The following is a 12,512-nucleotide window of genomic DNA, read 5'->3' as shown; positions in this document are numbered from 1 at the left end:
GAATAGAAATGGACTCTTTGTCTTTGAGAATTCCATAAAACCAGTGACCTGATCGGCACAGCTCTCTCTGGGAGTTGCACGACACTGGAAAACAAACATGAGCAGAGCAAAGAGTGAACAAAGTCCAATTACTGAGAATTTCATTTAGCAGCACCCCCCTCTCTCACTTCTAAGCACCAGGGTGAATTTGTAAATACTGTTGTCACATAAATAATTGATGTGTCCATATGTGAGGAAGAGGAGGTGAGATGTGCAGCACCATAAAACGTTTTTCAGTGTCTCGCCTTCACAAAGTGTATAAGAGGAAAATAATTGGTAGAGAAAAATAGTTGTCAACCATAAATTGTTTTTTAATTAATTTGCACATTCAGACATTTTTTACTTGATCACTGGTGATGGTACATGAAAAAATGATATACACACTATAGTAGCAGTTTTTTATCAGAGTAGTATCACAGATTAGGACTCCATGCTGACTTTTGTAGTTGACTGACCTACTCATTATGCAAAATGTTATCCAGATATTACACCCAGCTGTAAAAGTTGAAGGCACATCTAATTATACTACACATATTATATGATCCTGTTTATTTCCTCATTAACAGCTGGGTTTTTATTTGTTCATGCAGGCTGCTGATGGCGGGAAGTCTGCCTCTCAGCACCACTCGCTCCTGGTGGCAGCCAACCAAGCAGCAGTAATCAGTGCAGCAAAGAATGCCAGTGCTGCTGCCGGCGGCAGCCTGTCTAAGACTGCTGTGGCCACCTTGGTCAAGGGTGCTGGTAACTCTGCCACAATGACAAAAAGTGCTGCTGCCTCAGCTGGCGCTGTAGTAACAGTTTCCAAAGGCATCACCAACATGCCGGTCCTCAGCATGTCCAAGGGTGCAGGGGTGGGGACTGTGGTGGGTGTGCCCAAAAGCAGTGGCACGTCATTGGTCACTGCAGCCTCACTGGTCAGCGGGATGGCAGCAGGAGGAGGGAAGACAGGTGCAACTCTCTCAGGTAGGCAGAGAGAAAGCAACTGCATATGTTAGTTGGTTTGAAATTATGTACAAGTTGAATTATTTGAAGAAATATAGTATAGGTCCTGCCAAAACTGCCTTCCATCCTGCCTTTGTCCAGGTATGCTGAAGATCCACTCTGGAGGTTCCAGCTCTCAGCAGACAGTCTTGACTATCCCTGCCAACCAGCTCAAGCAGCTGGGGGTTGGCACCGGGTCTGGAGGGCTGCAGACCATACTAATGCCTGTTGGGAAAGGTAAGGTATCTTTTGTGACAAAAAAAAGACAACGTGTGCACTCCAGATAGAAAACCTGGGTGCTCACCCTCAAAATATGAATCAGTTCTCAAAGTGGATAAAAGCAGCAGCAGTGATATTTGAATAAAACATGAATCTGCACTGAGACGGATTCACTTTGTTGGTGTGTTATATTTTGTATAGCAAGTTTCTGAAGAACAAATGTAAAAACGAAACACATTGTTCTCCCAAATGATCTCTCAAATAATTCTAACAGTGTTAGCGTATAGTAGCGCAACAGCGGCTTTACTCAGTTTGTCCTTGTACACAGTTCATTTTGACAATACATGTGACTACAGAGGTACTGAAACACACCGATCTCTCTCTCTTTCTGTAGTCAACAGTTTCAGTAAGGCTCATCTTCTTCCTTCTCATATTTCATCCAACTATAAAGCCCAGTTATCTAATGGGCTATTGATCCATATTGTGCATGTGTGTTTTTTTCTATGTGAAGTGGTGTCTAAAGGCCCAGTCTCCAGTACTCCTTCCTCCTCCTCCTCCTCCTCCACCACTCCTGGAGCAGCTGGAGCTGGAGCCTCTCCAAGTCCTGCCAGCCAGGCCTCCCCCTCCCTTGCCCTGCCTCTGGCACAAGGTGAGAGGGGTCCATCCCCACTCCACCCAGTCTCCCACCTTCTCTGATTCCTTCAATCTTTTATTCACAATCTCAGTTTTCTTTCATTCTGTCATATTCAGGGTTGGGTATTGAAAACAATAAAGATAAAGGAAAAAGTCAATTTTGTCACTCGGTGCCAATATGATACCTATGTTTTGTAATTGAATCAGTACCTTATTTTGCTAACTCCTTTTTATACAGTACCATTACCAGTACTTCTTCACCACAAACTAATAATCTTGCTTAAATGAAATTAATCTTTCTCTCACACTTGGTTTTCTGCTGTTTCTCTCTCTGCTGCCTCAGTGAAGACAGAGCCAGGTGCTGGCACAGCTGTCACAGCTGGTCCATCACCCCCAGTGACTGCTCCTGTCCCCACGTCTGTCCATGTTCCTACTGCAGCTACCATAGTCAAGCAGGAGCAAGGGGCAGATAATTCATCACATGACCTCATCAAGTATGGATGAGTAATAATGCTCCTTTGACTTGCGTTGATTGATTCCCAGATAGAAAAATAACATATTGTCTGTTAGGAGGAAAAGTGCAAGTGCAGAGACACTTTTTTTTTTTTTTTAACACTACTTCAGTGCTAACGTCTCCATTTTTAACTTGCTGAACTAACTTCTCTCTGATAATTAGTGGAGATTAATTTATTAAAGCCATCTCATAAACACTTGAATATGAATTGCTTTCTCCTCAGCACGGAGCACATAGAGACCATGATGCAGCTGCTGACAGCTGTGGTGAAGAAGTTCCCTCTAATTGTGCCAGATAAGAGTGAGTTTTTCCAACGTTTTTTTCCAAGTTTTAACAAACAACTCCATATATAAAAACGAAGTGAAAGCAAATGGGCTGAATTTGTCAAGCTGTTTAATGTTTGTTTTGTTTTGTTTGTTTGTGTAGCTGAAGACTCTCATCCATTCTGCGCCACTTCGACAGAACAGTATTATTCCTGGACTATTGGAAAGCGCAGGGCATCAGAGGTAACTTCTTGCTGTGTGTGTGTGTGTGTGTGTTGTGTGTGTGTGTCTGTGTCTGTGTCTGTGTGTGTGACAGAGAGACACAGATATACAGTGCTGTGAAAAAGTATTTGCCCCCTACCGAATTTCTTCTGTTTTTGCTTTTTTGTCACACTTACATGTTTCACATCATCAAAGAAACTTTAATTTAAGAAAAAGACAATAAGAGTGAACATAAAATGGAGCTTTTAAATGATCATTCCATTTATTTAAAGTAAATAATTATTCAAAACCTATATCACCAATGTGAAAAAGTAATTGCCCCCTTAACTTAATAACTGGTTGGGCCACCTATTGCTGCAACAACTGCAATCAAGCGTTTGCGATAACTAGCAATGAGTCTTTCACATCGCTGTGGAGGAATTTTGGCCCATTCTTCTTTGCAGAACTGCTTTAATCCAGCATCATTGGAGTGTTTTCGAGCATGAACAGCCCGTTTAAGGTCATGCCACAACATCTCGATTGGATTCAGGTCCGGACTTTGACTAGGCCACTCCAAAACCTTAATTTTTTTTTTTTTTTTTTTAGCCATTCAGAGGTGGGCTTGCTGGTGTGCTTCGGATCATTGTCCTGCTGCATAACCCAAGTGCGCTTGAGCTTCAAGTCACGAACTGATGGCCGGACATTCTCCTTCAAGATTTTTTGATAGAGAGCATTAGTCACAGCAAGTTGTCCAGGCCCTGAAGCAGTAAAGCAGCCCCAGACCATCGCACTACCACCACCATGTTTGACTGTTGGTATCATGTTCTTTATATCAAATACTGTGTTAGTTTAGCGCCAGATGTAACGGGACACACACCTTCCAGACGAGCCTTTGTGTTCTTTTTGGTCAGCAGTGGTTTTCACCTTGGAACTCTACCATGGATGCCATTTCTGCCCAGTCTCTTTCTTACGGTAGAATCATGAACACTGACCTTAACTGAGGCAAGTGAGGCCTGCAGTTCTTTAGATGTTGTTCTGGGTTCTTTTGTGAATCCTGGATGAGTCGTCGATGCGCTCTTGGAGTAATTTTGGTAGGCCGGCCACTCCTGGGAAGGTTCGCCACTGTTCCATGTTTTCTCCATTTGTGGATAATGGCTCTCACAGTGGTTCGCTGGAGTGCCAAAGCCTTAGAAATGGCTTTGTAACCCTTTTCAGACTGATAAATGTCAATTACTTTGTTTCTCATTTTGATTTCTTTAGATCGCGGCATGATATGTGGCTTTTTGAGATCTTTTAGCCTACTTCATGTTGTCAGACAGGTTCTATTTAAGTGATTTCTTGATTGTACAGGTCTGGCAGTAATCAGGCCTGGGTGTGGCTAGTGAAATTGAACTCAGCTTTCCAAAAAATGTGGTTAATCACAGTTAATTCATGATTTGACAAGGGGGGGCAATTACTTTTTCACATAGGCCCAGGTTGATTTGGATAGTTTTTTTCCCTTAATAAATGAAATCATCATTTAAAAACTGCATTTTGTTTTTACTTGGGTTGTCTTTGTCTGATATTAGAATTTGTTTGATGATCTGGAACATTTAAGTGTGCCAAATGTGCAAAAAAATAGGTAATCCGTAAGGGGGCAAATACTTTTTCACAGCACTGTATATACAGCCAAAACAGTGGAAATCTAATTAGTTGTGGAAATTATTTTGTTGGGTAATTAGCTCTTTAATGGTTCAAATTAGGGATGGGCATGATTAATCGATAATTGATCGTTAAGAATTTTGTTGATAACGTGAATTTTTTATCGATCAAACGCTGGTATCGAATAGAGGTTGTGTTGCATAGTGTGAGTCTTGAAGCAATGCAGAGTGAATTTCACTATGTGGCAGCAATGAGATATCTTACCAACGAGGACAATATTTGACACGGATAACGGCTCAGCTACCTACGAGCTGCGGTAGATACCAAACGTAAACATGAAAAGGTCAAGGCCAACTTTGGTGTGGGACCTTTTCAAACTAAAAAATGATGGAGTTCATTGTTAACCCTGCACCGTAGCCAGGCTACCCAGGCTGGCCAAGTAAGCGCAACAATCCCTGAGCATGCTAAAATGCTATCATGCTAATCTTCCTCAACAAGAATCAGTAGGATGGAGTTTCTTTGTTAAGAGTGGACAGTCTCCACTGTGGCCTTTAGGTGAGTTACTCTGGTTGTTTTATGAGGCTCTAGATAAATAAGCAGGATTGTGAAGTAACACTATCTCTCTCACTCACTCTCCCTCTTTCTCTCTTGGCTCGGCTGGGTGCATTTTGGAATCGTTCAACATTATATTTTGGCAAAAACTGTCAGTCTGGAGTAATATTCTGTTTTTTGATTAAGTTTTTATAAGATTTAATTGTTTTTTGGAAGTGTTTCTAAGAGAGGCTCAATTGTGTTTAAGAGCGCCGTAGCGATTGATATGAGAAGAGGTTTGGCTCGGAGCCTCGGACTCAGCTGCTTTTACAAGCGCCACGTATATTTTTTGTTAAACAGTTGAACTTTAACTGCCGTGTCTAAGACGATTGTTGTTGGACTAAAAGTTATTGGAATAAAGATTTCATTGAGGAGAAATGTGTATTTTGTGTATTCATGGCATTTTTAAGGTAAAAAAATAATGATTAATCGATAATTGATCGTTAATTTTCCTGATGATCGATCAAGGAAATTTATTCAAATGCCCTCCCTAGTTCAAATAGCTTTACAGTTTCTCACCATATCATCCAAATATTGTGATGCACACATTAACTTGTGTCTTTACTGTGCTGACAAAAAGAAAAAGCAGAGTCTTGTATTGTCCCAGGATAAAGTGTTATATTGAACACATTTAAGTACTGTTTCCTGAGATAAAGGTTTAATTTAATCCCATTCATATCTCAGAGTGAGAGGACCTGCTAACAAGTTCTTACACTCCCGGTTCCAGGGTGAGGGCCTCTGTAATGTCAGTGATAATTTGCATTGTTTGCAGTTTCGTTGTCTGTCTAATCTTTCTTGGGGCTCAGTGCTGGACCCCTGACTCAGCGAGCTTTCTGCTTGCCTCATGTCGTCCTATCTATCTGGTCAAATGTGTATCTCTTCCCGGTCGTTTCCTTTCATCTCTTCCTAATGCGTTGATCTCTTTCTCTACTGCTATAAAAGGCTCTCAGACGAGCACAGGTGTGGGTCAGTACTTTAATTATGGAGCAGGACTGGAAGGAAGGTCGACTGCTTGGTAGCTTAAACTGCACTGTACAGAGATTGTGTATGTGTGTGTGTGTGTGTGTGTGTGTCTGTGTGTATATATATATATGTATATATATATGTATATATATATGTATATATATATGTACACACACACACATAAATATATATATATATATATGTGTGTGTGCGTGTGTTACATATATATATATATATGTATGGTATTTTGTGTGATTTCTATGTTTGTTGTCTTTGTGCCATGTTTGTGCACTATTGCGGTATTGCTGCTTGGACATTTTAAATTTCCCCTCTGGGATTAATAAATTAAATCTATCTATCTATCTATATATATATATATGTGTGTGTGTGTGTGTGTGTGTGTGTGTGTTGATCGAAGCTTTCCAGTCACAAAATGTTATGTACTGTTTAGCTTCAGCGAGCGGTGGCAGTGAAGCGGCTTGTCCAGGATGTGTTGGACCACTCGCCTCGCCTGCAGGCCCTTACTCCCCCAAAGACCAGAGAGGTGGTGCAGTGGTGCCGACAGAGGGGCTACACGCCACCTGATCCCGAACCCCAACGCAAGAATGACGATGAGTCTATTGAGGACATTCTCACACAGATTGACAACGAGCCTGGTGAGTTTCTGTGCGCATTTTGGTACGTTACTGCTGCAGGGGCATCATTTACATAAGCTTGTTTTTGCGATTTCACTGTCGACTCTTTTCTGTTTTCAGCAGCTCAAAATGAATCAATATTTTGCCTTCAGTGTTCCAGGCTGTGCAGTGTGGGTGTAGTGCTTCTACAGTTACCAGTTGGTCAAGTTATGTGTTTGCCGTCCACCAGTGTGTGAGGGCAGCTAGTGCGCAGCCTCTGTGTTTTTGTTCAACCATGTTATTTACAGGGAGTTCTCATTAATTCAGTCTTTTGTCTGTAAAGGGTGAGAGACAAAGCTGCTTAGCTGAATGAGTCACACACTTGCCTGAGCCAGACAATAATATATAATAATTTGTGTTGTGTTTGTATTCTCGTCTCCCTCCCTCTCACACAAATATCTTGATTTATATTTGTCAGATTATTGGAACTGGTAAAATGAGCCAACATTGTACCAAAGTAATCTCCTTTAAACACACAACCACATATCACGCAGCTTTTTCAATTTGAGTGAAATACTGCTGCAGTTACTGTTTCTGCTCCTGCTGCTGCTGTGTGTGAAATGATGTGTTAAGTGTACATGTGAATCTTTCCACAGAGTGCCCGTCAACTCTGAGTAGCTGCGATGAGCTGATGGTGCGGCTGGAGCAGATGCAAGCTCTGCTGAAGACTGAACCAGAGGAGGCCAATGATGAAATAGTGGACATCATCACTGTGACTCCACCCTGCCAGAAACTAAAGGTCAAAGAGGAGGAGCAGGAGGCCGACGCAGAGCCCAAGTTCTTCCTGGGTCCCTGCGTGTCCGCCCAGTTTGTCAGTGAAACAGCTCAGCAGGTCTAAAGAATGAACTTCATTGTTGTAATTACTAGTATATTACGTTTGTTTTACATTACTGTATGAAAACATCCTGTAAATACAGAAAGCATTGATCAATTTAACAAACTAAAAACGTCTAGAATGCTGCTTTTATTAACTACGAAAGCTGCGCTACTTTCTCCAGCTTTAAATGACGACTTCTTTGTGTCTTTCAGATCGGGGTAACCTTCCAACCGGTTGAGGTGGAGAAGAATCTGTTCGCTCCAGTAGTTGAAGCCATGATTCTGAAGGTCAGTCGCTATACAGGCCGAAAAGAAAAGAAAAAAGTAGATGCAGTATGCATGAGATGAACACCCTCACATTATTGCATTTTTCACCTTGTACTGTATGTGAGAGTGGAGAGAGTGGGTTTCTCTGTGACTAATGGTGTGTGTGTGTCTGTGTGTGTACTGCAGGCTACAGAGCAGTTTGCCAGTGACATCCTGAGAGAAGCTCTGGCTGGGGCCTACGCCAAATCCCCTCAGAACAGGTCAGCCTCTGTTTTTTTGTTTTTTTTCACTCTGACATGCAACCTGCTTAGTGCTCCATTTTTACATTCATATGTCACATCTAGAACTCATCTAAACTACTCATCTTATACTGGACAACAAAAACATCAATAAACTACTTACTGAATATTTATTTTATAATAAGTCTTTCATTTAATTTAATTGTTTCTTATGTTTTTACACCATATGGAACATAGTCTGTCAAATTAGGTGCTTTAAATATATGTGTTTAAACTGTTTGTTTGTTTTTTATCATTGAAAACTCCAAACCCAACAATGAATTGACAAACATTGTTAATATATTCAAAACCTGATATAGTTTATGCCTCTGTGCTGTAGACCTCCATTGTTTTCCCAAAAAATATTAAAAACAATGTTCCTTCATTACCATTAACACAGATGCTGTAGTTTACTTTGAGTCAAGCTCACATACACTAAGTACTCTTTAGAGCAATAAATGTGTATGAATCCGCCACTGAAAATAGTTCCCAACAAATGCTGTGTTTCCTGTTGTTGGAGTGATAAACCCCAACATGATTACTTTCCAAATACATTTGATATGTTATGTTTATAAGTTCAGCTATAACGGCTTTAATTATACCCAGTAAAAAGCATTGGCCAAAGCTTTTGTTTTTTACAAACACATCTGGAATACTGGCAACATCTGTCAGCTTTATCACCATCTTTTGTCTAATTAGAAATGAGTAAACTCTGCAGTCCTACCCTGTAAAGTAGTTTTGGCCATTTACACTATGTAAGACAGCAGGGCGCTGATGTCCCAGGATGTCTGAAACATATTTCTCATGTGTCGAGCTTTCCTCAGTTTCTTAATGCCGTTACATGTTGGTGGGGTTTGCAGGGCTCCAAGAGAGATCACAGCCACGAACATCCACCAGGCGGTGTGTATTGTCCCCACCTGTGACTTCCTCACCAACGCAAACATGGGTTACCTAGCGAAGGACAACTGAGGCAGACCAAGACTGACTTTGACTGGTAACTGACACACATAGAGTGCTGAGAACTGTCTGAACTCCTGGCTGTGACAACAGATGACGAGAGAAACTCTACTGGAACTGACATCTCATCTGTGTGAACACTCACACCAGGGTGTCGTCTTGTTGCCTCAGGATGTGCAGTTATTACTAATGTACTGTATTCATTAACTTGATCATAGAAGGGCTCAGCTTGCTTCTGATAGCAGCCGCACAGCAGTGGAATAACAAATGTTTCTAATACTCTGAGTATATTGTAACATTTTAGTCCTACTGCATGGAGAGAACCGGCACTGTGGGACTCATATCATTTGATTTGGAGACGCAGTTGTGCTCTCGCTTACCTCATAACAAGATTATTTTAATGATGGAGTGTTTCCTGTCAGACAGCCAGCTAGACGTTTGGGAAATGAAGCCTGAGTGACTTACAGGGCTAAATAATAACAAAAGACAGCTGTCCCACTGCACCAGTCTTCATCCTGCTGTCTCGTCCCCTGAACTGGGAACAAGATTCAGTTTACCAGCAGAGATAAATCACTGATTTGGGAAACACTAACGAACATCTTTGATGATAGTAATGTCTGGGGGGTACTTTTGGCTAACACTCAGATTCCTTCAAAAATGATCCATCATTATGAACATCCTTTGATGCTCATATTTCAGTTTACCTGGCAGACAAAAACATGAAGGTAGCTGTTGTTATCTAAGGCTCCTCAGAAAAGGAAACTGATTTGTGTTTTCTATTTTTAAGTTCAGGACACAAAATTAGTTTCAGCCACCAGCCAAACGCTGAAAAAATATTCAAATGACTGCTTGCTTCACTCACTAGCCAAAAAATACAACAAAAAACAATGGTAATCTACTGAGAGGCTGGTAAAAATGTGAACATTCAGAAACCATTTGGCCTGTGGATTAAAAAAAATTAATCTTGCATCATGTATACGTTGCAAACCTGAGTCTTTCAGATCAGATCATCAAATCTAGTGAGGGGGAGCCCGTGTCTAACTATAATAAGATACAGGTAGACGTATTCAGTATACTGAAGTCATAGTTTTTCATCAAGAATTCAAGACACCAGTTTCAATATTTATATTCTCTCCTTCATTAACCAGGTTAGCCAGTCGGCAAGTGCTTTTAAGTGATCTGTTGAACAACAATTATGTGTGTCATGTAATGTTCACAGTGTATATGACCAATATGAAACAGATGGTGTTTTCAAATCCTGTTTTATTTTTTTATCCAATATCAATACCTGAACATGGAAATGCCCTTACAGTAGTGTGTGTGTGTATGTGCGTGTTTGAACTAATTTGTGTGTATACTGGATGTAGTCATCGCACAAGTTAATGAACTTGGTCACATGTGAATGCTTGTTTGTGTTCTGTCGGCTGATGTGTCGGTAATTCTGTTTAATGTGGAGTTTTGCATTATGTTAATGTGTGGATTACTGGATGAGTGAATGTGTTTGGGCTGAGTGGTTGTGATGCCAGTTCAACCAAATTAGTGTAAAAGACACCCCAACATTTTATTTTCATGTTTCAGTGCAAACCAAAAATATAATCAATATTCTTGTAATAAACAAAGAAAAAAGTCTGGTTGAATTAGAGCTGTCCCTTTCTCAGCTGTTGTCAGTTTCTCACACACACACACACACACACACACACTCTTGTTGAGTATGATTGGTTTGTTTTTTGATAAAACTCAAAATGAGGAAAAAGTTATGGACAGGGAAATTGAGAATCAGCAACATCCTCTCTGGAAAAATATGTTGCTGATGAATTTTTAATGATGCTAGTTGCATGGTTCTAGTAATGCCTATGTTGGCCACTCGGTCAACCACTTTGGTTATGACTAAATTATCGAAATAATTATTAGATGTATTGCAATGAGAATTATTACAACTTGTCATGGTCCCTAGATGATGATGAATGCTACTGACTATAGTAGTCCTCAAACTTTTCCTCTAGTGCCACCATGAGTTTGGTTTTTAGTGAAATATTTCATCAAGTATTTAATGGATTGCCATTAAGTTTGGTACATATATTCATGTTCCCCTCAGGATGAATTGTATAAGCTTTGGTGATCTCCTGACTCTTTCATCTAGCACATATACATAAGGTCCAAATACTTTTCTGACTAAATGCTTGCAAGACTGACATTCCCATCGGCTGTACTTTGTGTTTACTGATAATTAACGAATGTTAGCATGCTAACAAATTAAACTAAGGTGGTGAACATGGTAAACATGAGCATTTTTAAACTGTGACATTGTGAGCATGTTAGTATGTTGACATTAACTTTTAGCTTAAATGTGCAGTGTGTAGAATTTGGTGGCATCTAGTGGAACAGACCTAGCAGAAATGGAATATAATATTCATAAGTATGTTTTAATTATTGTATAATCACCTGAAAATAAGAATAATGTTTTCATTACCTTAGAAAGAGCACTTTATATCTACACAGGGAGTGGGTCATCTTCTGTGTGGCCCACCATGTTTCTGCAGTAGCCCAGAACATACAATCAAATCACTGGTTCTATGGAGGACCTTTTACACGCATGACTGTTGATTATAGTCTTATTTAATGAGACTTTTCAATGCTGTTGTCTCATAATTTGAGTGTACTGAGCCATTAATCACTGACTTTAAAAAGAGAACATAAGTTTCTTGTTATGACCTTAATTACATTTGTCAAGCTGGTTTTAAGTAAAACTAACTGAAAAAAAGGATGATACAAAAACCCACTTTTGCATTACCAGTGAATAAAGGCAGTTAATTGCAGTCATCGCTCCTATTGTACGATCCTATAAATGTAGAATAACATCCAGAAAAGTTCCCAAAAAGGGCTGAGAGACATCTGAGAGAAAGCGCTAAAAACGTATATATTGTTATATTGTTTTATTGTCATTTCACTTACATGATATATTTTCTCTTCTTGAACAATAGATTTACAAAATAATAGACTGAACAACACTTTCCCAAACTAATCCAATACTGCAGAAATAAATAACTTATTTTCATTTTTTGATCGATAAAAGTCAAGCAAATGTCTAGCAACACCAAAGGGCAACAAATTACTCTAAGCTTACACACTTCTGGGAGCAGGCTCAACATTATGAACAATAAAATGACTCACATACACGGCAGCCAGTTTCTTGTGTGTCTATAACCTCAAAAACAAAACAAGCTTGCTTTAAAACTATTTTGTTACATGCATATTCATTTCCATAGCAACAGGGGTTGTAAAAGGTGGGGGGTGGGGGCTCTCTATGTGACTTCTGGGATGTCCACTTGGGATACTGATGCTGCAACTCCACGGCACAATAATACATTCCCTTGCATAGATTCTGGTGTTGTGGAATGGACGGAAAACATTCCCCTGTTGATTCCTTCAACTGAACCTGCCAACGTGAAACGGTTGGTGGTGATCCGAGCATTCG

The 12,512-nt window shown here is 40.1% G+C and overlaps 1 protein-coding gene across 3 annotated transcripts in view; it reads left to right on the top strand.

Moving 5' to 3' along the window:
- Positions 1-10,658, top strand: part of yeats2 (YEATS domain containing 2) — a 29,787-nt gene extending 19,129 nt beyond the window's left edge. For 2 of the 3 annotated variants that reach the window (XM_062429007.1, XM_062429006.1), the window contains exons 20-30: positions 630-1,002; positions 1,123-1,257; positions 1,751-1,888; positions 2,216-2,366; positions 2,610-2,686; positions 2,813-2,892; positions 6,497-6,701; positions 7,316-7,551; positions 7,749-7,823; positions 7,989-8,062; positions 8,941-10,658. In XM_062429007.1, the coding sequence (XP_062284991.1) occupies positions 630-1,002; positions 1,123-1,257; positions 1,751-1,888; positions 2,216-2,366; positions 2,610-2,686; positions 2,813-2,892; positions 6,497-6,701; positions 7,316-7,551; positions 7,749-7,823; positions 7,989-8,062; positions 8,941-9,049 (1,653 nt within the window). In that variant the 3' untranslated portion in view covers positions 9,050-10,658. Of the gene's footprint in view, positions 1-629; positions 1,003-1,122; positions 1,258-1,750; positions 1,889-2,215; positions 2,367-2,609; positions 2,687-2,812; positions 2,893-6,496; positions 6,702-7,315; positions 7,552-7,748; positions 7,824-7,988; positions 8,063-8,940 lie in introns of those variants that run through there. The other variant, XR_009926968.1, reaches the window with a different exon arrangement.
- The last annotated feature ends 1,854 nt before the right edge of the window (positions 10,659-12,512 follow it).

This window comes from Scomber scombrus, chromosome 11 (assembly GCF_963691925.1).
Source record: "Scomber scombrus chromosome 11, fScoSco1.1, whole genome shotgun sequence".
NCBI classification, from domain to species: domain Eukaryota; kingdom Metazoa; phylum Chordata; class Actinopteri; order Scombriformes; family Scombridae; genus Scomber; species Scomber scombrus.
This window is presented reverse-complemented; position numbering and strand designations above follow the sequence as displayed.